At 40.4% G+C, this 27,370-nt stretch overlaps 1 protein-coding gene across 1 annotated transcript in view; it reads left to right on the forward strand.

The window, feature by feature from the left end:
- TTBK1 (tau tubulin kinase 1) overlaps positions 1-27,370 on the forward strand; it is an 89,987-nt gene that overhangs the window by 11,840 nt on the left and 50,777 nt on the right. Inside the window, exons 4-7 of the mRNA XM_018085491.3 lie at positions 8,730-8,803; positions 11,427-11,567; positions 12,831-12,935; positions 26,352-26,417. Of these exons, the coding sequence (XP_017940980.1) occupies positions 8,730-8,803; positions 11,427-11,567; positions 12,831-12,935; positions 26,352-26,417 (386 nt within the window). The remainder of the gene's footprint in view (positions 1-8,729; positions 8,804-11,426; positions 11,568-12,830; positions 12,936-26,351; positions 26,418-27,370) is intronic.

Raw genomic sequence — 27,370 nt, forward strand, 5'->3', positions numbered from 1 at the left:
ACTTGAGATCACACTATGTGTTTACCCACTGTCTGCTGTAGGTGAAGTCCTCTGCCATTTATCAACAGCAGCCTGAGCAACCCTTTTGGCCTAACTACAGGAGTTGCTTGTCACTGCTGTCAGACATGACTATCTTTGGCCCATCTGTCCCTTCTGTGGATGGAATATGCAGGACTAAGTTTACCTGGAGGATCAGAAAATATTCCTTCCTTGAAGAAGGCTGCTCTGCAGTTCCCAGCTACCAGGTGTTGTGAAGAGTCCAAGGAACCACATTAGAGAATAGAATTTTGCAGTCATAGGTTCTTATATACATGCAAGTACGAAATGATAGGAAAAATTAATGGTGGAAAGCACTAAGAAATGTGTGCCTGTAGTTGGTAAGCGTAGGGATAATAAAGTAAAAACAGGAAAAAAGATAAGATATATTGGGGATTTTACACTATAAACTTCATGTATTTGGGAAATTTTGCTTTGGGTTAGTTTTAATCTGCCCCCTGTCTGAGGCACCATTTGTTGGTTTGCTTTAGGATTTGGAGACTATTTGGTGTACACTTGAAATGGAACTTCTGGGTCCATTTGCTCAGAAAACCTTACATGACCTAAAGCCACTCTTTGAACACTGACACACGTTAGTTGTGATGATTGAAGGCAGTATGGGGACTTGCTGTAAAACCTCATTGCTCTTATAAACTAGGACTCTGAGGATCCTGTTCTTTGGAATCATGAGGAGAAAAAATGGGATTATTTCCTATGATTGAACATATGGAAGGAAGAGTACTGTCACTTCTAGATGAGCAGATGTTTTTCCATCCCTTCAATGCTTTGCTAACCCTTTGAAATACTGATTTATTCAATTTCCTTTGAAATAGAAATGGACAGAAACCTGCCTGTTCTCTCTTTGACTTTTTTCCTCACCCTAGGTTTGCTGTGGAGCAACATTCAGCTAGCCAAGGGGCATCTGTGGAGTACTATCTGGACTCAGTTTCCCATCTATGACATCTTTGAGGTTAATCAAAATGTCACATCTCTGTTAGAACAGCACTGGCATAGTTTTGTGGTGCTTGGCTTGGGCTGTCTCAGTCTGCTTTTCTAACAGCAGCCTTAACTGCAGAAATTGTAAACCAGTATCCCTGATTAAATCCAGTGGGCTGCTGCAGAGAAGGGTATGAGGAAGCTATCTTACATGCCAAACCAGGTATTGTGTCCTCTCTAGATGCTCAGCTCAGGCTGTGTGAGGCTCAGAAGCAGATGCTTTGAATTCAAAAATATTTTCCCTGTCCTTACCTACTTCTTGATAGCACTTCTGGGAGCTCTCTGGGGGCTTGTAATACCAGGACAGTGCAGCACGTTCTATGCCTTCTGGTCCACAGGCTCTCCAAAATACGGATGTAGCCACAGCCTTTGGTTTCCTATGCTAGGATTCTCTTTGGAGAAGCCTGGCAGACTGTAATTTAAAATGGCCCAATTATTCTGGTGCTGTGCACTGTTTTCAGTTCATCTGCAGTGGCAGTGTTGCCCTGGTGTGAGGCTACAAGGCCCCATATACTTGCTTTTGACCTCGCTCAGCAGCCAGATATTGCTGAGCTCTCTTCAGTGTGTTGTTTTCTTTCTAAATGCCTTCTTTTCAGTATAACCAATCTCATTGCGTAGGGCTCTGATTATTTTTATCCTGCAGTGCAGAGATCTTCTGCATATTGAGTAGCTGTGCAAGATGCAGCCTGGTCACAGGCATTGTAGCTTTTGAGTACCTGATTTTATTACAGCAGATACTGAAACAAGTCTGTGTTGCTTGTTCCCTCTGTATTGCCAGAGGTTGGACAGGTAGGAGTTTCCTAGCAAAATAATGGAAGAAAAAGGATCTTGCTTGTTTTTTCTTATTTACCAGTCCTAGATTTTTTCCTTTCTTTTTGCACATGTGAGAGTTTTGTGTTAAAGTGGTGCCTTTAACCCTCTGTAATTCAGTTTCTATTACTTTTACAGACACGGTTTATATGTTTCTACAGTATTTTGCTAGATTGATGTAACCAAGATATCTGTAAAGACTACAAAGCAGAGTAAATTACCTTAGCAGGCTTTTAGGCTATCACAGGATGGCAGATTCAAGATGTAGCTTGATCCTCTTTACCCAGCACTGCATTTTTCCATGTGGAAGAGTGTTTGAATAATATGTGGCATTTGGGCAACATGTTTTCTGTGTCAACCATGGTAGTATGGGATGGGGGAAGGTCACGGGATGGATGAAAAAGGATTTAAAACACACTTTTTTGGGGGCTATGTTGAATTCTTGCTCCTGCACTATTGTCCCTTTACCTGTGTGGGATCTATTATCAGTTACTCATCTTAAAGTTGTTAGTGGTCTTGGGAAACAACTGCAGGAAATTGTGCCATGCAAGGTCAGGCAGTTTTACCTTTTACCATTTGATTGGAAGATGATGACCAACCTTTTAGGTTTTGCATCCATTAGTTCATTCATTTATTACAGAAGCACTAGCAAGGTTAACCCAATTGATTAAATTCTAGCTGATTACTATTGAATAATGTAGTTATTTAAGCCTCACTTCCAGCATAGAATTTGTTTTCTTTCATGTTAAAAACTCCTTTGTCCAGCTGAGTTGACAAGTCCCTGAAGTCAGCTTGTTTGTCTGGCCAGAGATGAAACTTGCTAACTCCAAAGGAAAAGAACTGTATGCGAGTCAGCTTTGCCAAGCTACAGACACCATTTCCAAGTAAAGTTAGAAAATGATGAAAATAACTCACATTTCACTTTCTAGTCCTGCTGAATCTTTTTCTTTACAGTATTTGTGCAGAAGTGGATTCAATATCCCCACAATACAAAATTTGTGATAAGCTGACACTGACATTGACAGGCAAATAAAGAAGAGAATACTGTAAAATGTATACTATAATGTAGGGAATTGAGAAACAACTGCAGCTTTCCAAATGCCAGTGAGAGCAATTGTATAGCTACATGTCCACAGCTATATAATAGTGACCCCAGCAGTACCAAGTTATGTCACCAAGCACTTGGGCTTTTTCTAAGCAGTTATCTGTGGGGTTGAGCTTCTGGATCACTGTGCCATGGTGGTTATTTTTGGCCAACAGTATTCCCCTGATTTTGATACTTCATGTATTACCTGAATAAAACAAAACTTGACTGATGATTCTGGAATTCAGCTGCATTTATGATTAGAGAGGTCAGAGGTTGCTGCTAATGTGAGAGGCAAGCCTTAAAGAAAAAGTGAATGCGACACAAATAGATCCAGAGGAAAATTTTGGCTGGCAGGGGGGATCTTTGGTCTTTAGTACAACCTCCTGCTCCAAGCAGAAAAGAAATAGACCTGGTTGCTCTGGACTTTTTCTGGTGAAGTTTTGGATAATCTCCAAAGATGGAGATCCTACAGACTCTCTGGGTCCCTGTTCCAGGGTTTGACCATCCTCATATGGGGGAAAAAGAAATCACACCTAGTGGGAACTTCCCATGTTGCAGCTCATGTCCAGTGCCACTCTGTGTGCCTCTGTTCTAGGTTAAATTCACCTGGTAACTGAGTACCTCAGAGGTGCTTGCTCACCACTCCCCTGCTTCGGTGGGATGGGGAGGAGAAGTGGAAAAATGTAAAACCTGTGGGGTGACATGGGAGCAGTTTACTGATTGAAATAATAGCAATAACAGTAGTAGTGGAAAGAGAGATAACAAAATAAAAAGAGGAATAAAACCCAAGAAAAACAAGTGATGCACCACCTTCTGACCAATGCCCAGCCCATTCCCAAGCAGCAATATGTGGCTCCTGGCCAACTCCTTCCAGTTTATATACTGGACATGACATTCTGTGGTATGGAACATACCTTTGGCCTGTCTGGGTCAGCTGTCCCATCTGTGCTCCCTCCTGCCTTGTTGTGCATCAGAGCAGGGACACTGAAGAGTTCTGGACTTAGGGTAGGCACTACTGAGCAATGGCCAAAACATCCCTGTGTTATCAACATTATTCTCATCCTAAATACAAAAGCACTGCACCAGCTACTAGGAACGAAATGAACTCTATCCCAGCTGAAACCAGGACAGACTCTGAGAAAAAGTCAAACTCCATCTTATTAGCACTCTTCTATTTGGTGGCTCCAACCAGCAGATGGTTTCCCTTCTATTGCCTTCCTAGAGGCTGAACAAACCCAATGCTCTGATTTTTTTTGTTAATGTTACATTCTCCTTTCCCTGCCACCGTCCTAGTGGGCACTGCTGAATTCCTGCTGTTATGTCGGTGTTGGTCTTGTGCAGGAGAAAATGCAGGAAGTGGTAAGGTAACAGTAATAAGAGTAACAATTGCACTGAGATTTATGATAATCCGTGCAGTAGAAGTTACTGTAGTGTTTTGGGTGGACTGTTAGGAATGAGACAGCTAATCAATGGAGATGAATCATAAAATTTTAGCATAAAATAAAAAGATTAAAATTTTTAACTCCTTTGTGGAGAAGAGCGGTTACTGCTTGTCTGCAGGTGAAAACACAGGAAATATGGAGTCTGTAAAAAAAACCCAACAACTTCAAATTGCAATGATAATATCACATATTTATTTCCTAATATTTATTTTATTACTTTCATTGCTATATTGAAAATACATGAAGAATATTTAAGAACTTAAAGGAGTAGAAGATTGGAATGAATATTGGTGTCCAGCAGTTTGAAATTCATCCATGTGAAAAAATAGACTCAAAAAAGGATCATAATTTAGTTTTCTTAAGTTCTGTGTAATGAAAGTTTTTCATGTAATGAAAGTTTTAAAGTATTAAAATGGGGCTTTTAATCACATCTCTACAAGATGATGAGTATCTATCATAGGGTGGAAGGGTTTTCCAAATACTTGAAGTTATTTTTATACATGAGACCATAATTATAGACTGTAATTTTTAAGTTTCTTCAGAACAAGGATGGTGAAGACCATTTCGGTGACTGAAATATTTGTAATTTTTACCCAATATTATGTGGGAGATTATTATGTTCATTGTAGTTAAAAGACAACTGTAGAAAGAATATTTTCCTATGACTTAACATTAAAATTTTGCCTTAACTAAATGCTTGTGAAACAAAACACTCTGAAACTTTTCTCAAGTCAGCATCAGGCTGACTTATTCCTCCAGTGTTAGTTAACAGGACAAAACTCTTTATAATCTGTTGCTCTGTTCTTTACTTTGTTGGAAGATATTTGTATGGTTTAAGAAATTAACAAATACAGATATAGAGCGTATTTTCTATGGTATAACTTCTGATCCTCTGTAATATCAGGGTGGCTGTTGAGCATAATAGTCTAGCAAAGGAGTAAGTGTCATCTAGCAGTTAGTGCAGTAAAATAGTTATGAGGCTTCCCATACTAGACATACCTTGAAAAAACCTTTTTTTCACCCTTTTCTTTCTTTTCTGGGTTAAAATATGCTTTGATACTCTCTGTGCTATGATCTCCATGCTTGAGGAGGGCATGTATGAGAAGTGGGGGCTATTTCCTGCTACCTTAAAGGGAAATATGACAGTTCCATCATCCTGGCTGCACAGGAGGTTATTAACACAATTGTTCTTGTGCGCTTCAGTGTTCTGATCAGCCTCAGGACTGATCTGCAGGAATCCCTAAGTCACACCTGACTGTCAGCCTCCATCTGCTACTTCAGCATGGCATGAACTGTTCCAAGAGAGCAAACAGTTGTAATCTGCTGCCTCCTTTAGATGAAAGATGGGTAAAAGCTTCCAGAATCCAAAGGGTTTGATGCTGCAAGCATTTATCCCATCCATATGACCAGCTGCCTGTATATGCACTACTTCTAAATATGGCCTGCTTTCTCTACACTTTGTTATATTCTTTTTATTTCATGCAGAAATTGGCACAGTTTTCCCTCACCTCCTTTCTTCTTATTTTCCTGGTGTTGCTTGTGTTGCAGAGTAGTGCATGGGAGAGCTGTTCCAGAGAGCACCTAAATTCCCAAGACCAACAGGTCAGATCCAAGCCCATTTTAGGCTGGAAAGGAGGATTCAGTATAAAATCAAGTCAGTTTGGGATGCAGGTCATCCAGAACTGTCAGTCAATTAATCATTTTCAAAAATTATAGAAAGTGGAAACATGTTGCCATACTAAACATGCAAACAATTCTCAAAGATAATAAACTAAAAACTTAAATGCTTTTTCTATTGGTGAAATTGTGTGATCCAGAAAACAATAGTACTGTGGAGGAAACTGATTAAAAAAACACAGAACAAACCTACAAAAAAACAAAACCAGAAGGTCTCAGAAATACACTTGAAATCACAAGAGGAAGTATCAAATTAGCAAGGATGTGTATTGAGTCATATAATTGGACACTATCATTCCTGTTTTGCTGAAATTAGTGATTTAGATGGCCAGGTTCTACCTGTCAGAGGTGTTGTCTGTAGTTTTACAGCAATAAAAAGCACATGGTGTCCTGCCTATCGGTGCTTTGCAATCATCTAAAACAATAAAAGGGTGTAAAAAATTACTATTTTACCCTTTTTTACCACACAATAGCTTGCACTGTAACTAGAAACAGTTATCATTTTGGCTGTTGCCTCAATATCCATCTCCTGGTGCTCTGAAAGGCAAACAAAGCCAAGTGGAACTCAGTGTCTGTAAGTAAGCCAGGCTGGTCTGTGCAAATCTGAGAATCATGTCTGGGTTGAGTGTGGGCTTGCACTGACCTGCCCATCCTGTCTGAAACCTGTGTAGATGGCCAGTTTGCTGAAGCACAGAAGTAGCATGAACTCCTAAAGAAATATAATTCATTCTTTCTGAGGTTATTCAGATATGTTTACTTTGTAGCCACAAATCTGGCTTTGAGGGTCACATTGGCAAGCAGCATATTGGGACCCATGGCAGGAAGAGATGTGGGATAGTTGAGTCTTGGTAATGCCCAGGGCAGGAATTGTGGTATTTCCACACAGTGTCTCAAGGAGTTCCCTCAGAAAACCAAAAACCTGTATGTCAAAATCAACACTGAATTCACAATGAAGTTGCCAATAGTAGGAAACCAGTGGCACTCAGTACCCATGGGCACACACAGGCCATGGGCTTGTTATGTGAGAAACGAGGATCAGGGAAGAGCGTGCAGGCTGCCCTGACACATACTGAAGAGGGTACTCTCCTAATCTCTCAATATCTTTTCCTGAAATATGGTAGTTTGTGACGTTCCTTGATGGTTTCAGCATGGTCTTGCGCATTCAGTCCTGAAACTGGATAATGTCCATGCCAGAGACATGAAGGCTCTGCAAACACTTAACCTTCCTGCTCATCTAACCAGATGTTAGTGGATATTAGGATTGGTTGGTTTGTTTGTTTTAAGCCTGTTCTTCTGAAGGGATTAAGGAGCAGCCAGAGTCTCTGTCCCTCCAGTTTTGGTTGCCAGCAGCTCTGTTATCTCCCTGTGGTAGCAGAGAGAGTGTGGGTGTTCTGTTGTGGGATGCTGGTGGGCCCTGGAGGGCAGAATCTTGATGCTCTTACCAGGAGTCCTGGGATGAAGCTCCATATTCCACAGCTGTATCTATTGCTCTGGTCAAGGCTCTGGTTCTCCGGTGACAAAGCTGCTTCTTTGTCTCCTGCTGCCCTCCACATCCCTATTCTGTCATATCTTGCTGTCCCCAGCAGTTTCTGATGCCCCAGACCTATGGTGCAATGACAGCAATAGCAGGGCCCTGAGGGCAGTGCAGTTACTGATTACTGTATGTGTTCATGTTTTTCCTTTTTTTATTTAAAATTGGGAAGTATCAAACAATAAGCTTTGGTTTAAAAATCACCATTGCTCAAGTGCTACAGAGACATATAGGGCAAAGCTATGCAGTGATTCTCACCCCCTTCCCTGCTTGGAAACCTCACCAGGAACCAAGTGTTCACCATTGTGGTGTGCATCAACTTTTGCTCTGTTATCAGTAGTCTGCTTTTAGGGGAACACATGCCTCATACTTCCCCTTCTGATAATCCAGAGAGCAAACCATCGCAAATCCATTACATGTCAGGGTCTGAAACCACAGCCTCTGCTCGCTCCCTGAGGACTAACTGCGTATTGTGAGGTGGCTGATTTCGTTTGATTTTGCCTGAATAGGTGTAGTATGTACTTCTAACACCATGCCAGAACTTGACACAGAATTACTTATATTATTTCCTTCTGTTGTTATGGAATTGCTTGAATGTTTCAGTGGATTTTTTCCATGGGCATCTTTCTTTTCCAGATGTCTCTGTCTATTAAAATCAGGGTTTGTCCACGTTGGAGTAACATTAGATTAGCTGTTTCAGGGTAAGCAGTGCTAATAGGCAGGTGTAGTGGTGGTGTGTACAAGTGAGCATTTACTGAGTAAAGCTGAGCTGTGCTACCAGTGAACTTGTGGTCATGTGCGTTACTCACACTTTAGTTCAGGGGTGGTGGTAGCTGTGGTGTTGTTGTGTGTGCGTGGTGGTATAAACTGCAGTTTGTCACACTCTCACTTGTGGCCTGTGTCAGGATTTGAGGAACCCGGACACTGATTTCCACTCACGGCCATGTCACAGGCAGCTTTCTTGTTAAACGTCAGTATTCTACTGAGCTACGAGACTGGGAAAGAGAAACATAATCAGTCTGTTCTGCAAAACTCCTTATGTGATACCACTTTATGGTTACCAGACCTGGGTCAGAAACCATTTTTCTAAAAATCATGATCACAGGGTTGTTGTCTTAGTTCCATTCTGTATGTTTCTGTTTCTTTTCAGGGAAGGATCATGTTTGCAGATTTATTGGCTGTGGAAGAAATGAAAAATTCAATTATGTAGTTATGCAGCTTCAGGTGAGTTCTGTTCTTCACCTCTCTCTTCTGTTCCATAGAGATGGCATCACAGCGAAGGATTTGCAATGAGAGAATAAGACCAAACACCGGTCTAAAGACTTCGTTGTACACAGAAAAAGAGTGGAATGGGAGACAAGGGGAAGGGGTGGTGTTGCTGTGACATCCATCAGAATGGCTCCAGTTGACAAGATGTACTAAAATATTTCATAGCTCTGCTTTTCTATTTGAGATGGCTTTCTGACAACTTTCTGGTAAAAGCACTCCATTCAGAATGCTCACAGGAGCAACCCAGAGTATTGTGCAGCAGTGGCAGCTGTTTGAAATATTTCCTGCTGAGCACTGTGATGCAGCATTCAAAATACTTGTCTTGTATCAGATGGCGGAGTGCGGTGAGAGCCAGTGGTGTCACATGAACAGCACTGTTTCTCTATGAAAGGCCACGATCTCTGTCTCCCCTGTCTCTCCCAAGAACAGCAGTAGCTTGGCTTTTGCTGTGGAAGTGTTTACTCCTGCTTGAACACTGCTGATATTCAGTATGGGTGAATACTTGGGTAGCTACCACATGGTAGCTACCAGCGGACCCCAGTACTTCTTTAAAATAAACTTCCAATTTTTTTGAAGTATAGTTCTGCTTTGCAAGGCATATAAAATGTATAAACTCACTAAATTCCTGGTGCTTGGGTTTGTCTTTTATGCATCACTGGCATCCCAACTGCAGTTATGGATAGAAAAAGTCCTTTTGCTCTCTAAACAATCCTGGCTGTTAGTGCTGCTGCAGTGTGAGTGCGAATATGATTCTTGAAAGGGCTAATCTGGAGCTCATGGAAGAACAAGGTTTCTAACCCCCCAGTCCTGTCCTTAATAAGCATGATGAAAGGGACTTTATCTTGGCAAAAAACTTCTCTGCATGGATTCTTTTACTTTCTAGCCTGTTCTTTTGCTATGTAACTGAGCACGTAGAGTAGATAGAGCTAAAAATAATTTCATTATTTGCAAGTGAAGACATCGATACATAAAGCATTAGCTAGTTTTGCACTCTTACCCTTCAGGCTAAAATTCTTCTTCAGCTTCAAGGCCTGCTGAGACCTGGTTTGTTGTGTGTTCCTCTGACTGCTGTGTACTACAGTTCTCCCTTTCTTTTCAGTCATTGGGACTGAGGCTTCCACTCTAAGCTTTGCAATTCCCTGCGTCTGCTCTGTTTCATACCCAGCCTGATGGTGTTTATTTGGAAAATAATGCTCATTTTCTGTCTTTTCCTGGTAGTTGTATTGGATATTCGCATGCCTTGGGTTGTTTCTGGAGAGCAGATGTCTAAGACCATCTCGCAAAACAGCTGGGGAAATTTATGGCACATTTCAGTGTGCAGCTCTGAAAAAATCTGCCTTGCTTTCCATGTTACCATTGGTTAAGAGAGCTGGTGTCCAGGGAAGAGATTTACAGTGGAAAGAAAGATCTGCTGTCAATTCAATAACCTGGATGTTTCAGGATAGCAATGACAAAACTCTGCTGGCTCTAGTAAACTGTCACAGAAATTTAAGAAGTTAAGCACTAGAGAAGTGACTTAGTCTTATTTTGTTCATGTTAAGGAGCAAACCTGGGCCAGCTGCTGTGGCTTGGTTGTACCTATTAGCTGACCTGTGTCAGGTGTGGTTGTTCAAGGGTCCAGAGCCCTGAAGTGAAACATGGGTCAAACCACTTTGAGAGACTAGAGCTTCAAGAGCCAATTGCAGTTGGCACCTTAATGTCTCTAAATAACTTGAGAACTGGAAATGGAGGGATGAATAGATGGCATTTCACTGCTTTGAAGAGCAATCTGTGTTTTCTCATCAGATGTTTGGAATCTTTTATATATATTCTGTTGGGAATTTTGTTTGAACTCATCTATTATCACTAGAACACTGGGATTTTTCTTGCATTTACACTGTCCTTTTTTCCTTTTTTTTTTTTTTATTTTGCCGAAATGACTTCATTTCCATGCATAGCTGGTAGCCTTTTTGGTTTTCCCTAGAAATTTCTTCAAGTGGAGGTAAATTAGCAATTTCTTTTAATAAGTATAAAGTCTCTGGAAAAAATCCTCCTCTCCTGATTTTGGGTATGGTTCTCTTCATAAGACAACTTTCCCCATTGTGATGTTGCCACAACAATGCTGGCTTGAGCTTGGACTAGACAGTGTGCGCTAGGGAGTTTCTGATGAAACTGCTTCTGTGAGCTGTGATAGATAGTGGCTTCATGCCTTGCTTACCAAATTTGTACTTGATCTTTAAAAGGCTCAGGGAACAGTCAAAGGTTGTTCTTAAATCAGCTTCTGCATAGTCTGAGTTTAACAATAAGGAGATGCTGGCCTCATGCAGTCTGAGGCACTGCTGTCCCTACCGTGCCTATTTCACAAATAGTACATCAGCTGATTCCCCAAGATAACAGTCTGGTATCTACTTATCAGCAAATACATCACTTAAAAGATAAAATGAAGTACTGGAAGATCTTATACAAGAAATAAAGCAGATGTAAGGTGAGCACCTGACTGAGTAGCATATCTGCTTTTTTGGGGTTGCATGTTAGCACTTGAAGCTGTGAAATGCTGTGTTTTCATGTGATGGTTTAAGTGTTTTATTGATTGTTTCAGGGCCGAAATCTTGCAGATCTCAGAAGGAGTCAGCCTCGAGGGACTTTCACGCTGAGCACAACGCTGCGATTAGGCAAACAGATTCTAGAATCAATAGAAGCCATTCACTCTGTGGGATTCCTGCATCGTGACATCAAGCCTGTATGTTGTTTTGAAAATTTTCCTTTTGGTTGTATGTCTGTTCTGCTTGAGTCAATAAAGACAGTCTGAATATGGGCAGATCTCAGCAGATACATTTAGGTCTCCTTGCACACTGCCACTGACACATTTGCTATTTTCTATAAATACAGAATAGTAATATAGTATTGTGCTTCCTTTAAGTGCATAGCAAACTAGCTTGTATTGGCAGAGGCTGCGCCATGGTGGGTTGGTAGCTGTCAGTCATACTTGTACCACTCAGTATCCTGTGATGAAGCAATCTAGTTCTGAATAGTCATTTGGAGCCCAACCAATTATTACTGTTAAAGGAGTTCAGAAAGGAAGTCTTGCTCCGTGACCCATCACTTGAATAAATGCTATTTCATGCATTTGACGTAGCTAAATCATCCTCTTAATCCTTTCTGAGCAATTGCCAAAAAATTGAAGCACAGTTTCTAGTGTCAGAAACACACTCATGGTGTTGGTCATCTGCCTAAGTGAAGGACAGTAATTCCAAGTTTCTCTGTAGAAGCCAGTCCTTTTCTTACAGCTCTTCACTGCTTGACCTCAACACTTGTTGCTACACCATACTCGAGACTACCTTCCTTCCAGCAGATTCATTTGCACCTTTTAAAATCAGCTGCTTTTAAATGATCAAATTCAGCTGAAAATCAGTCAGTGATGTGATTGGCCACAAATCCTTTAGCAGCCATCCATTATGGTAAAGGATAGAACTTAAGGATGGAGGTTAAAAAGAGGAGCTGCTTCATATGCTTGTATTGGTTTATTTACTAAGAAGCAAACTCAGTGGTTTTTAGATGCCTGAATATTCAGATAGATTCAGGCAATGCAATACTGTGGATGATGATTCTGGGAGTTAGGGCAGAATAATGCAGGCTAGAAGCTGAACCATGAACAGAAGCATTTGTCTACGGTAACTCCAGACTGTTATGCAAGTGATGGAGCTCTCACTGCAGAGCTAGTGGTGTTAAGTGTAGCTCTTTCTCAGAGCAGCTGAAATTTAGCAAAGCTAATGTGAATTTTAGTTATTTTGAGACTCCACAGACTCTTATCTGCAAAGTGAACTTCTTAACAAGGCGATGATTCTCCAATCATGATTTTTAAGGTGCATCTTAAAATTAATCTCTTTGACTTGTTTCCATCGGAAGCATGCGGAATTATATGACAAAGTTTTGTTAACAAATGGCCAGTCTTACCGAAGTTGCTGGTATTAATTTGATTTTTTTTCTTTCCTTCTTTGTCTAGTCAAATTTTGCCATGGGCCGCTTACCTTCAACATACAGAAAGTGCTACATGTTAGACTTTGGTCTGGCCCGTCAGTATACCAACACCACTGGGGAAGTCCGGCCAGTAAGTAAATTTCAAGGAATTTTTTTTCCATTTCTGCAACTGATTAGGCATGGAAAGGTTTTGTGGTTCTATTTGTTTTGTGGTTGTTAAGTTTGGTCATTATATTGGACTGCATTTTCTGCAAGGTGAGAAGCAGCAGGTGACTTCAGCTGAGTTGAGGATCTAAGAAGGGATGCCTGCTTTTGTCTTAAGAGGGATGTGGCTTTCATTTTTTTTCTTTTATTTCATTTAGGATGATCAGGTTTGCCACAGGCTTGCGATAGTTACTGAGTAAAATATGGACTGACAAAGAGAGTGAGCCCTATGCTGGCCATGTAACTAATGTAGCCCCAGGGGACTGGTCTAGTCCAGTTCTCTGTGTTCTGGGGAAACAGGTTGGTGTATTCTTAAAAATTTTTATAAAAAAAGTGTTAGAAGTTAAAGGCTGACCTGATCTCTGAGGCTGAACTTACTGTAAATTGCAACCTGTATGCTGTTCTCACCCTTGCCTGGTTTTGATTTTGTATATATTACCCCTGTCCAGATTTCCTAGCAGGAGTATTTCAGTGTGCCTGCTTGGAGTGAAGGTAAGGGCAGGGAGCATAACTTGTGCCATGTAACATGGGTGTTACCATTAGTCCTTTTACCAGCACTGTGTCATCTGGTGTCACTCATAAAAATATGTAAAGCTTCAAGATGGTCTAGATATCTGTCAGAGAATTCCTAGACTTATTTCAGAACACAGTGCAAGCAGAGAGGCTCAAACAATCTCTGTTTATCATCCTAGGCTTATACCTTTTGGTCTGCATACCTTTTCCATCTGCAAGATAATTGTTGTTCTGGAAAATGTTGACAATGTGCGAGCTAAATACAGAGGCTCTGTAGTGCAGGGGATGGTTGGGAGTGGGAAGAAAGCAAAGGAGCAGATTTTGTGTCTTTAGTAGATGAACATACCTGGGGGATTTTTCTTTTATTTTCTTTTCAGTTGGACCGTGCAAGCGTTTACTTGTTACCTGTAGATGGGAGCAGCTCCAAGGGCTGTGCCTGCATCTTGTCCTTAAAAAGACACACATTATGTACTACTGGTCTTCCATGTCAGTGCTGTTTAGTTTGGGGATAACCCTTCTCCATATTACCCTTTACAAAATGTAGCCCCACTCCTTTCCTTTTTCTACAGTCAGAATTCAACCCATCATGTATTAAAACTGGCATTTGGTTTTCTGCAAAATGTCTTAATTGCTTCAGTGAAACAGCTGTGGTTTATGTCTGTATTTCAAGTCCATTGTTTGAATACTGTTCTTTCCTTACAATTAAAGAAACTAATTTTTTCAGATGTATCTTCTTTTGAATCCTCTATTTTTTTTCCTTTCTCACTCTAATTTAAAATTACTTCACTTTTGTTTTCCTCCCAGGCCCTGTTTTTGGAAACAGCTCTACATCCAGCTCTGGCATTTTCCAGGGCAAAAGATTCTTTAGCAGTGTCTTGCAAACTGTGTCCTGCTTGGGTTGGTGTGGGTGAGGGGGGGAGGCTTCGTCAAAATACAGGACTTGGAGAAGGTTGTTTGTAATTCTGGTCAATTTGGTCGTTGTTGCTTGCTTGCCACAGATGGATCTCATAGAAGAATGAATGACATATAAGCTTTTCCTAAAAAGATACATGCAATCCCCAGAGTGTTGGGGGTATGCTCTGCTGAAAGGGGTAAAATGTCTCAGTTTGTTTGGGATGTAGGAGGATCTTATGGGGTACAGTCTCATATATTTGATGTACTTATTCTCCAATGCCACACTTCAGGAGGTGAGGCTTTTTGACAGAAATGATACAATAAAAACCACATAAATATTCACTTCAATGCCATTTAACTTTATAAAATAGTCACCAGGCTGTTCAGTCCTTTTGTGTCCCTGCTGCCTGCAGACCGAGAGATTTGTCTGGAGAAGCAGATTGTGATTGCTGCCCAAGTAATGCACGGAGGATTAGGAAGGAGATGAAGGGTGGTATGAAGGCAAGTGAAATGAGAAGTTTTTTGTGGGGGTTTTGTGTTTGTTTGGTTGTTTTTTTTAAATAAGAACTTTATAAATTATTTCACCAAAGAGATTATTTCAATCCAGTAAGGTAGATTCTTCTTTCTCCATTCTCTTTCTGTTCCTTTATCCACGAAGAATACAATTTCCAGAGTTATAACATGATTGTTTATAACAAGAGCCTAGTTTCTTTGGGATTTGGTTCTGAGGTACAATACACAACATAGGTAAGGGAAGGGGCTCACTTTCTTATTTTCTGAAAGCATGTCTCAATTTTGCTTTCAGTCATATTCAATTATTAACAGACGTTTTCTGCTCAAGTAGGTTCTATGCAGTTTCTTACAGTTTCAGAAGCATTGCCATACTTTATGAATAGTACCATAAAAAGTATTAGCTGTTTTCATATCCTCTGAAATTCATAACCTGAGTCTTACTTATCACCTTTTCAGAAAGACTCTGAATTACTTTCTGGTCATGAGCCAGGCCTCTAGCATTTGTTGTTTGAGTTGGGGGATTTTTTTAACTTATGACTTGCCTTACAATTTTTGGTCACTTTTCTATTTTGAAAATGGGAGAAGATAGTGACTCTGTGGAGCAAAATCCTCTAGAAATCTGTGCTGGCACTGGTTTTCTGTATTTATTTTAGGTGCAATTAACTGATGCCAAACAGCATTCATTCTTTTTTTAATGTAAAGGCAAAAAGCTGTTTAGTAGACAGATAGCATAGTGTGTCCCTAAAAAGGTCTCATTCTGATTTTCTAGAGATTGATTAAAGCTTTCTACTCTGCATGGTCTTCATTGAGCATTAGTTTCTCCATCCTCAGCTGTTACCACTCTGGCTTCCCAGGCCTTCTTTTAAGGGCTATCGCAGTAACTTTTACCTAGGCAGCTGTTACTCTACTGAGCTTCTGACAAGTGCTGTTATACTATTGTATCACTGTGCACTACAGTGGTATGATTTGTATGTTTGTAGAGAGGGCAGCTACTTGACAGTTCGACTTGATTGCTCAGCATTTATGAAGTTATGGGCCACTTGGTGAAATTAAATCCAAATTTATTCTGAATCTGAATTTATCCTGTGCTTCTAGGAAAACAAAACTGATCTACCTTATGTGGGATGCTAATATTAGCACAAATGCTACTCCTTGGAGAAAAGCTATTGCCGCACAGATTTGCTTTCATGGGAACGGTCTCATCTCTACCACTTGCCCATTACCAGATGTTGCAAAGTCTCCTGGATAAGTCTGTAGAAACTTACATTGCTCTATAAAGACAGAAGATGGTTGGGGCCAGAAGGTATGTAAGGAAGCATCAGCAACGTTTTTTCCCTCTGTTAGCAATCAGGGAAGCTCAGCTGTTCTTGACAGTTTCCTTAGTTGATATTTCGCTGTGGGTTGTAGAAGTCAGTCTTTGGACACACAGAGCAGATGTGCATCAGTCATGTAGCCATTTGGTGCCCATTGTGTGCTGGGAACTGCTTAGGGTCTGGCTGAAGGCTGTTACTTTGGCTACCATAAGCATTTCTGGCATTTGGATCAGAGTCAACATGCTGGCTAGCAAAGGGGACTCTGGCTATTGTGAAAAATGGGACAGATTGCTAATGCAAAAAGAAAACCCCTAATCTTTCCAGTGGGTTTTGTTTTCAAACACTTGCAAGGACAAATAAATGAAGGAAAAGACAGGCAGCTTGCCAAAACTGCTAGAGGAGATGCTAATTTCTTTACTGCTCCTCCTTTGCCCTCCAAGCCCCATTCTCTCCTGTTTAGAAGGTGGCAAATTCTGATTAAGATCTGTCATCTGTATTCAGCAGGGTCTGTTTGACCTGAAATTTTTCATTTTTTAAGGGAGCACTGTCAGTGATAAATTCATACAGTATTCCTGGTCCATTAAGCTTAGTAACATCTTTTGCTGTTCAAGACTTGTATATTTTCTGACAAAAGACAATGGAAAAATTACTTAGTTACAATAAATAGGGCCATGTCCAGGGCTGTGAGTTTCCTGACATCCCTTTTCTAGGGAATATGTCTTAATTTTGTGCACAACTGTAAAGCTTCAATGAGAAGGGATTGAAGGGAGAGGGATTCCAATATGCCTGCTCCCATTCTGCCTGTGGCTTAAATACATGGTGGTTTTGGTATTCTGCTGTCAAGTAAGAATGCAGAAACTCCTGTAGGAGAGGAAGTTTTTGAACCTTAGACTTCGAAACTTTGGGTAAGTGATCTAATGCTGGAGAGAGGAATCACACACAGATTCACAGAACAGGTAAAGTTGGAAGAGAGCACAGTGGGTCATCTCTTTAGACAGGGTCATCCTAGAGCACATTACACAGGATTGCATCCAGATGGTTCTTGAATATCTCCAGTGAGGGAGACTCCACAATCTCTCGAGACAATCTGTTCCAGCGCTTGGTCCACCTGCACAGTAAGGAAGCTCTTCCTCATATTCAGCTGGAATTTCAGGTGCATCAGTTTCTGCCCTTTGCCTCCTGTCCTTGCTCAGCACCACCGAGAAGAACCTGACTCCATCCTCTTGACACCCTCCCCTCAGATACTGATATCTTTTAAAAATTAATATTGCACATGCCAGATTAAACACTACATGTATCCTACCTGTAGGGTATCCATAATTGTCTTTAGGACTGGAGGCAGGTTACCAGAGATGAATAGAGCCAGGGATGCTATTGTTATGGTCCGTATGGAATAGGATGATGAAAACTACACAACCTTTTTTAGTGCCTTTATACAAATCTAGATGAGATAACAGTTGATGATGTGTAAGATACCAACCATCCAGTTTCAAAGAAGGTATTGCAGATCTAATCAGTATTTAGAAGACAGTAATGACAAACTCGTGTGAAGAGGGATTGAAAAGATTGAAAAGATATGCACAAGAAGATGAATGTAAGGAATTTTATAAAAGTCTGTAAAATACTAGTTAATACATTAATACTAGTTAATAGCTTATGGATTCAGGGGATACTTTTCTGAGAAACAAGTCTAGTTTTCTCTTCCTGATTTCTTCCCATTCCCTTACTCCCCTCTGCCCATAAAGTCCATTTTGTGGAGAATCCCAAGACCTTCCATAACAAATTTGATACCACAGGATGCAGAGATCTTTTTCTAGGGATTTAGCTATTATTTCCCCTAGATGCAACCTTCTTCCATGGTTCAGACAGAGACATGAGCAATCTTATTCAATTTGATATCCTGGTTGTATGACCCACCTTTGCCATGGTGCTTACATGACCCAGTGTAAGCAGTCAGTGTCAATGCACATCTTAGGACAACAGAACGGAGCAACTGGGGAATGAATTGAAAAAACTGTGGGTTTTTTTTTTTAATTTACAGAAGTAGCTTTTATGGAAAGCACGCAAGTTAAATTTTTCATCTTTCATTAATTTTTATAGCAGAGAGCTGGACTAGCAAATGTCTTTGATATGGAGAGCTAAGGCTGAGAAGAATATTTGAACTTGAAGGGGGAAATAAACATAAACCTTGCTATGCTAATGATGAACAATGTATGCTTATATAATGGAGATGTTCTGAGTCATTAAGGTCTTCTGTGCTAATGTAGGTCAGGTTTTGGACAATTCCTTGATCATTACTGGTCTTTGCTTGGGTCTGCTAGTTTTGTCACTGACATGCAGTACAGAAAGCATTACACCTTTCCTCTGTCTGTGACACCCTGCCTTCAGAAATGTATTCCCTGTGGCTCCACACTTATTAATTGAAAATGTTCAAGGCTTTAGCAGCTTGGTGATAATTATTTGATAATAGAGGAGAGGCTATTTTTTTCTTGAAGTCTCTCTCCCATTGCAGGATATGGCACTGGAATGTTCTGCTCAGCAAGCACTTTATTTTAGCTTAGTCAGCTGCAGCTGATTAGATCTCAATCTCCTCGTGGCTCAGACTGCACTGCAGTAGTTTTCAGTGCCTTGCTGGAGAGACTGTACATGTGCGAGGGCGGCTCTGTGAGTCAGTGGGCAGAGAGAAGATGTTGTAGGCAGGGCAGTGCATAGCCTGTTTAGAAGAGCGTGAGGGAGGCTGCAGAAATGTGTTGGCTAATTGAGAAAAAGGGTATTTATTTTCCAAATGTCTGTGTGTAGTGTATAAAATAAACTTCACTGTAGCGAGCAAGGTACTAGAAGAGGAGATTATGGTATGTTTTTCTACTAGGTAGTTTTCCCCCCACTGGAAAATGAGCTATAAAATAAGACAAAGGATAGTAACTTCTACATCCCGATACCCCAAAAATTCAAACATAGAAGCCCAGTAGTTTTATACTTACGGATTTTGTAAATCCGTAGTATTATGTAGGAGATGAATGTTTTACAGTAGAATAACAGATTTATGGAGCTGTAGTACTATATTAGCTTAGGAGGGGATATAATTTTTGTCTCAAACTTTGTGTTATAAAAAGGTAGTCACAGGAAAGGCTGAAAGCACAGCATAGTCACATTTGTTCACATAGAGATGAAAAGGAAAAAGAATGGACCTCAGTCTTAAAAAATATTGCACATTTAATATATTATAAAAATGCAGTTTCTGTGGGAATGGATTAGTTATAAAAAAGATCAACATGAAAATTTTGTTAAGGTTCTTGTTACTTTCATTGTTGGAGTAGCAAATTTGAACTTGAGAAGGGAGATCATATTCTGGTTTAAAACATCACAGCTACAGAAAGCAAGTGTAGTTGAAATTAGATGTATGAAAAGCAGACTGGCTGATGGATTTGAAAATCTTTTAGCATGCAGGGATTCTTGTATCTTGTTACAACTACCTACTTATCTGCTTTCCTCTCCTGGAAGCCCTGGTTCGGTGAGGGTGACCTCAGATAATCTACCTGAGGTTATTGTTTGGTTTATTTTATGTAGCACTCTCTAGTTAGAGCTCTTGTGCTAAAGAAGTGAGGAAAAAGGAAGGACGACTCGGGCTCAAATCCTATATATGCCTACAGGGGACTTAGATCCCATTTTCCATTTCTGAGTGCCTTTACCGCCAAGCTGTGGGGGGGTTACATTTCATCTGAATGTGTCATTCCTTCTGGTCCATGCCATTCCACAGGAAGCTCTGATTATTCTTCCCAGTGGAGAACACAGAGAGGAACTTTAAAACTATTACTGTGGCTGGTGGTGAGGAAACAGGGGCTTTGCTCCCTGGGCACGGGAATGTTGAGTTGGATTGCAGGTCAAGTCTCTCCATCAGATAAGTGCATTTGCTGCCAGGTCATACACTTGCTCTCTCTTGGTAATAATTATTCAGTTATTATGGGCAAAAGATATCCTTTCTAACCTGTATGTTCTTAAACTTGCATCTCAAAGCACCCTGTGGCTTAGGGATGAGGGTGTACTCTGGAAGGAGGGAGGTGTGGTTTTGACGTCTATGCAAGGGATGGGGAGATTTGAACTTAAGTCTGCTGCATGTCAGTGATTGCCACAACTGTCTTTTGTCTTCTTCATTTTGATAGAAAAGGACCATCATCTCCATCTGACTCCAGGAAAGCGTTAGGAGCTGTAAATCCCAAATGAGATGTGACTAACACTCTACAATGGTCTCTAAAGCATTTCCATTTCAGCAATTCCCCTGTTCTGTGACAGCACATGAAAAATTTATCTTTCTTACTTAGCCCTCCCCATGCTTTTTGTGGAGATATTCTGTGCTACTGGTTCCCCTATGGGACCTTGCGTGTAAGAAAGAAGTGCAGTTCTGAGGCCAAAATTCTCTTGTTAAAAATCATGATAACCGAATAATAGGATTACAACTGAAATAAGCTTTTCATTGAAAAAAAAACCCCAACTCGTTCTTAGCCTTGTTTCTAATGTGATAAAGGCATTCTTATCTTCAGCACAAATTCAGGTGCAGGAATTGCATGATGAGTGGTTGGTGCATGCTATTTAGAAAGACAAAATTGTCTTTAGTTATGCTAAAATCCATTGGAAGTTTTGAACTCTCCTAAAGTAAAATAGGAACTGTGGCATTTTAACTCATCTCCTTAGGGTCTTTTGCTTTGGAAAGAATAGTAGGAGACTTAAATAGCTTTCTCAAAACTAAATTTCATGCAAAATTTATGGAATTGTTAGAATTTGCACATTTTTAGGAAAGAGGAATAGTAAGACTCAAATGGGAAACTCCATTGTGTCGATTGCTTTTGATTAGTTGATTTCTGTTGGAATACATATCTGTCCGCTGATGTCTTTCCTCAGTTCACTGAATTGAGTTTTAAGGTTATATAATATATTATAATATTAGCTCTTGCCTCTGATCAGGGTGGCCCTCAGATTTCCACACTGTGCCATTCTCAGATAGAATGACAGCTCATGTGACCTACAAGCAGCACTGACTTTCATCCTGCTCTCTCTCAAACCCCCATTCTGCATCCCCCCACAGACAGCGGAGACCCTGCTCTTTCTAGGTGGAGCACTGCAGAAGTCATCAGGGAAGGGGAACATGCCTGAACTTGGCTGCTGTGAAGCCTGTAAAGTTGACAAGCCAGTGATTGTATGGATATTGATGGTGAGAAAGCAAGGTGGTGGTTGCAGAAAAAAAACTAATACCTTGGATGAGAACCTATGACAATTCAAATGGGGAAGGGGACATAGCTATTCATTTTTAGAAACCTGTACACTAACGTTAGAACTTGCTCTAGATGAAAAGGGCAAGAGATAAAAAAGAGCAAATCCCCTTGCTGGATTTTAGATCAGTTTGTTTGGGGGAGGAAGGGAGGTGTGTACATCAGATAATTTTAGAAAGGAAAATCACGGTAGAACCATGCAGCTGACCTGCAAAGGTTTGTATGCATTTCTGCTCTCACCTTTGTTATGACGCTATTAGGTGTGATATGTGAGCAGGGGGAAGGTAGTCTCTAGAGGGACCCCTCTCACCACTTACAGAGCACTCACAAACCACACAGGCTCACTCAATGCTTCGTGTCTAAATTCAACTAAATATGGTGTGGGCCAACAGCCCTGGGAAGGGTGCTGGGAGATGGCAAGAGCTAAACAAGACGCAGGTTTCTGTTGGGATACAATATTGAATTGTTTTTTAATTCATTTCTGTTTAATTTTTTTTTCTCATTTTGTTGTTTTTTATCATGTTTTTCTTTGGGTTTCTCTCTGTTTTACAGTTCTTTTGGGCTCTTCTTTTGAGGCTGTGTTTGATGCGTTGGCTTCCCATCCGCTGCTCGTAACCATCTCTGCTATGAGTTGTGAGTGAGCCATCACCATGCTTCTGGGTTTTCATTTTGTTTTGTGCTTTTGTTATATACGGAAGTCCAAATTACACCTTGTTTTCCTTTTTTTCCTCATGATATGCTTGTTTTTCAGCAGGATCGTGACAGCTACCTAAATGTGATGCAAAGACCTAGAACAATTGGGATTCTGTCTGAGGGGCTGGCAGATATTTGGGTGGTACCAGAGACTGTGATTTTGTCACTTCTGTGGTTTCAGAGGCAAGGGGAGGGGAATTCTTTCATCTTACATTTCTGGGTCCAGCTTCCTCTATTCATTTCTGACTCCCCATTGCAATAAAATATGTTTCTATCATTAATAATTCTACAAAGTGGTGCTGTTTAAATTAGCAAATCAAAACACATATAAGAAGTGCAGATTTTGTTCCCAACAGAAGAGGTGGAGATGCGTGTCCCTGCATTTCCCCCATGAGCCTAACTGAAGAAGCAGAAGATTTCTAGAAGTCACAGAGATTCTTCCTTTTCATTCAGTTAAAGCTTTCTTTCACTTTTCGTGCTTATCACAACCTTATAACAACAAGTTATTTCAATCCAAGATGTATCTCCAAATGCCTTCCATGATTTGTGGCATTTTCTCTCTCCCCTTACCACCTTCTTGTCGATCTGTGCTAACTTTCTTTTCATGTTCTTACTGCTGAAAATCCTTTTCCTGGTTCCAGGAGAGATGAGTTAATGATCCTAGATGACAGCAGGCTTGCTGGGGACAAAGGTGGTGGGTCTCATGAGGTGTTTGCACAGGCTTCCAGAAAGTAGGGGAAGAACCAGTGGTCATGTTCCATGAGAGTACCACGGTCTTAAGAAACAGCAGAAGGAAAGTACTGGCATACAAATACAAGTTTTTGGGAAGGAAGCTGAAAACTGGGACATTCAGAATATCAGTGTAGGGACCAGTGAGGCAAAAGGAAAAATTCTAATCTCTATGAATGAACATGGTATAAGGAGCTGGGGTTCAGATTAGTGAGGAAATACAAGCACTCCTCAAATAAAGGAAGTGTACTGGAAAGACAAACTTCGTATGAATCACAAGGGAGACACTGTTGGCACTTGAAATACAAATGATCATGAGTGTTTGACCTGGAGAATGATGAAAAGCTGATGGGTGGAGAAGAGCACAGCTTGGAACAGTGCATCCACTTCATATAGGATTTTGTTACCTGGTTCTGTCTTTGTGAGGTAGTCTACATTGCAATGCAGTGAAAGGAACACAGAGTATGGTTTTTGCTCTGTGGTAGTGATATAAGACATTTTCCCAAACTAAAACTCGTTTTAAATCAAGCTTCTAATGTAATATACTTCATATCTGTGACATCTCCCCAACAGCACTGTGTAATAAAGTACTTCAGCTTTGTGGTAGACACAGCATGAATGCAAGAAGAGATATACTTTATAACATTTTTGATAGTAATACTGATGAGTAAAAAATTAAAAATAAATCATGCATAGTTGAATATTGTATTTCAACTTGCTACCTTATTATATATTCATCATTTTGGGGATTCAAATCAGTTGAGTTTTATAGGATGCCATGGTCTGAACCTCCTAACTGTAACAGTTTCTATTCTGTGTCAAATGTGGATTGGTCTGGACAACAAGGATGTTTTATCCAGGCTCTTTTCCACCACTGGACAATGTTGTGGTGGGATGAAATTTATTAACTGGAAGAAATGAAGTGTGTAAAGAAATCATCTGGAAAATTAATGTTGGTGAATTCAGAACAAAAGTCAATAACAGTTGGGTATACAGCATGTGCTACAACAAATGCTCAGGCAGGAGCTGTTTGTTTGGATGAAAAACAAGGTATCTCCACAGCCTGGGAAATATTTGATTGAAGTGATTAGTGCCACAGTCAAAAAGCATGACTAATTGCCTTATGACTGGCAGAGCAATCAAACATCGTTACAGGAGGTGCAGCCTTTATGAGAAAAAGATGCTGTTACACAGTTAGCATCTACCTGTTTTGTTTAAAGGACTCTGAAGGTCCTGTCAAAGCAATTGCAGTCTTGCTTAGTTGCAGTACCCTTCACTGGGGTACTACATGAAAGAGGACTAGAGAGAGAGAGCCCTTGGGGTTCAGCAGCAGGACTGGCTTGGGGAGCAGCCAGTCATGTTGGCTGTGGGACAGATGCACAGTTAAAAGATGGCTGGGTTTTGATTTGCTTCTGAAAGAGGAGGGAAATAACATTTGGAAACTGCCTAGCATTGGTTTCAGAACAGATCTAATTAAAGACTACAAAGATAGCCTGTCTGCCAGAAATAGTATGTATTGATCTAAAATGATTTTCAGAGATGTTGCCAACCATACTGAAACCAGCACACGTGGTATTTGGTTCAGTACATACACAGCTGATAACTGAAGACACTGAAGTCAGGAAAGAACATGAAAGACAACTTCCATGGACTGCAAACACTGAATAATATTTGTTGTGAAAACATTATGGATTACATGTTAGAATTGTTCACAACACACTCTTATGTCTCATGAAAAGTATCAAAGCACCCTAGCTTCTATTCATAATAGAAAAGAGGAATGTCCTCTTGCTTTTGAGTATGTAGAGAAAATTTATGGTGACAGCTGGTTCAACAGATGTATTCCAGTGGCCAGTATTCTGCTTTTCGGGAACTCACATCAGTGAATTCACTGGAATTCTGAAAATATTTTGCAGTCATTTGTCAGTGAAAATCCTAAATTGCATGCTCTGAGAGAAATGAGGTAGAGGAACAGCAATACAATATCTCTGCTATTACCTGCTGCTAAATAAGTATCTTATAGCTCAGGCTGGTGTACTGCAAGATTAAATGCTGCATTAAGTGCATGGGATGTGCACAGAGGTTCTCCTTGTGGAGTATTTGATTAGCGTAAAGGAGTTGTAAGATAGACTTGCAGCTTTTTTTGCTTGGAGTCACTGTAACTTAAGAGCTGCATTGTACACCATACAGGTGTACATGTTCATGGCATGGTGTTGATGAACTTGCTTAACAAACATTTGAAGTTTTATTCTTTCTGAGAATGTTGAAATTCAGAGCAACTTCCCTGTACCCAAAAGGAAGCAACTGAATTGTACGTATTTAAAGTGGCAGAAGGGTGCCCTGGAACAAAAGTACAGAGTTTTAGGCGCAGTTTTGAAAGCATAGGCACAGCTTAAAGAACAAATGTGAATCAACTGACCTACATGGGACAAGTTACTCAATTAGACTTGTTATTAATGTGCTCAATTTTCTTAGGATCTTCATTATGAGTATGTTTAGTTTTTTGCCCAAGCTTAGCCTTAAGATGGAAGAAGTGTGGGCCTGAACCTGGTTTTGCCACAAGAAATTTGAAAGCACTCTGTTAACTCGCATTAACTCTGGTGCTTCTAGTTCAACTGAAAGGATTTGGTGGATGTCATGATTTAAATGCAAGTTTTTCAGAACAATGGCATCTTCATTAAGTGAACTCATGTGGATAATGTTCTTGTGGAGGCAGCAGTAGAAAGAGTTGGAAGAGCTGCTCAGCTCCTGAAAGAGAAAAAGCCTCCAGGTTAGAGGAATAGTCACTGGAATGCCATTCCACAGCCACTGTATTGAGCCTTCACTTTCCAAATACAGGAAATGGAGAATCAAAGAGAAAATAAAGATATATGGTCTAAGATATACTGGGAAGAATCTGGAAAAAAGTAAGAACTCTGGAAGTCAGAGGTTCTTAATTTGTTGAAGTCTTGCAGAAGATGTCGACAAGCATTGTCAGTAAATGTGTATGGTCATCTGCCTTGTATCAGAGTAGGCAATTCCTGTTCTCATCCTGACCAGGCTGTCTTCAGGCTTTGCTTAGCTCATGTTATTCATGATTCAGTTTTGCACTTGCACTTCTTTACTAGCTTTTCCTTTGACCTGGAGTTTAAAAAGGAAAATATGATCCTGGATAATGTTCTTATCTCTATGCCTAGACTATTACTGTTCTAACATATCACTGTAACCACCTTGCCTTCTCTGTAAAATAATCTTTTCTAGAAATGCAGAATTGGAGACTGCTGTCTGTTTAGCTGGCTGCTAGAGCACAAGAAGGCAGTAAGAGCTTTGTATCTCTTGGGTATATATGAAATAACAGTATAGACAAGAAGTTCTCAGGATTTAGCTGCACAGGGGATTTAGTTGTCTGCTCTGTCTCTGAGATTTTCTCTTGTCTCCCTTCAGCCCCGCAATGTTGCTGGTTTTCGAGGAACGGTCCGCTATGCCTCTGTGAATGCACACAAAAACCGAGTGAGTATTTTGGGGTTATAAGGAGTTGAGAGTAAGATTATTTCCCCTCAGAAACCTGTTTTCAGGAGCAGGGGAGTAAGAGGCAAGAGTTTTGGTTTGTTATCTACAGAAGTTAGTGTATCAGATGATTTCCATTAGGTGGTCAAGGTTGTAAAATGAAAATTATGATTCTGTTATTGGATCCTCTCTAGTTGGCAGCCTTAATAATTGTAATTATTGCATTATCAGACACTTTTTAAGGGCAAACCCCACACACACTTAAGGGGAAATCTGGGTAAGTGCCAGGCTGCTTGCTGCTAGTTTCTAGCAGAACTCGGCTGAGAATTACCAAGTGCCAGGTCCTAAAATCCATTCTTCACCTGTAATTTTTTAATATTAATGTCATGCTGTCAGGTGAGGAGCCACCTAGTTAGGGCTAGGTTATTTTTCCTTGAAAAGAGCCATTATTTACATAGTGTCTGGCCTGTTTCCTTCTAAACACTTCCAGAAGTCTTGTTCAACATTCTTCTCAAAACGCTCCTCTGTCCTATTTCGGTAATGTTCCTTTGCAGATGGTAAACATTAAGTTTGGACAATGCTCTCAGGCCAATGGTGTGATTTTTGGGGTGTCCTGTGCAAGGCCAGGAGTTGGGCTCAATGATACTAATGGGTCCCTTCCAACTCACCATATTATACGATTCTATGATTCTAAGTTATGCTAAGTGCTTGCCAGATGGAAACTATCAACCCTCCTGCATTTACCTCCAGGTTTCTGGCTCTTCTTGTGCTGAGTCTGTAGAATGACCTGTGACATATAAGGAAGTGTCAGGTTCTTTTAAGGAGAGAAGTTATTGTCTGCAAAATGTGGAAAGTGTGATGTGGGGAGGGCAGTTGAATGCCATCATAAGTTCTCTGTTTCCTGGGAGACACTGAGAAACCTGAAGTATAATTTTTGGAAGAGCTGAATAGTGCCA

This window comes from Manacus vitellinus, unplaced genomic scaffold (assembly GCF_001715985.3).
Source record: "Manacus vitellinus isolate BGI_N305 unplaced genomic scaffold, ASM171598v3 scaffold_81_pilon, whole genome shotgun sequence".
NCBI classification, from domain to species: domain Eukaryota; kingdom Metazoa; phylum Chordata; class Aves; order Passeriformes; family Pipridae; genus Manacus; species Manacus vitellinus.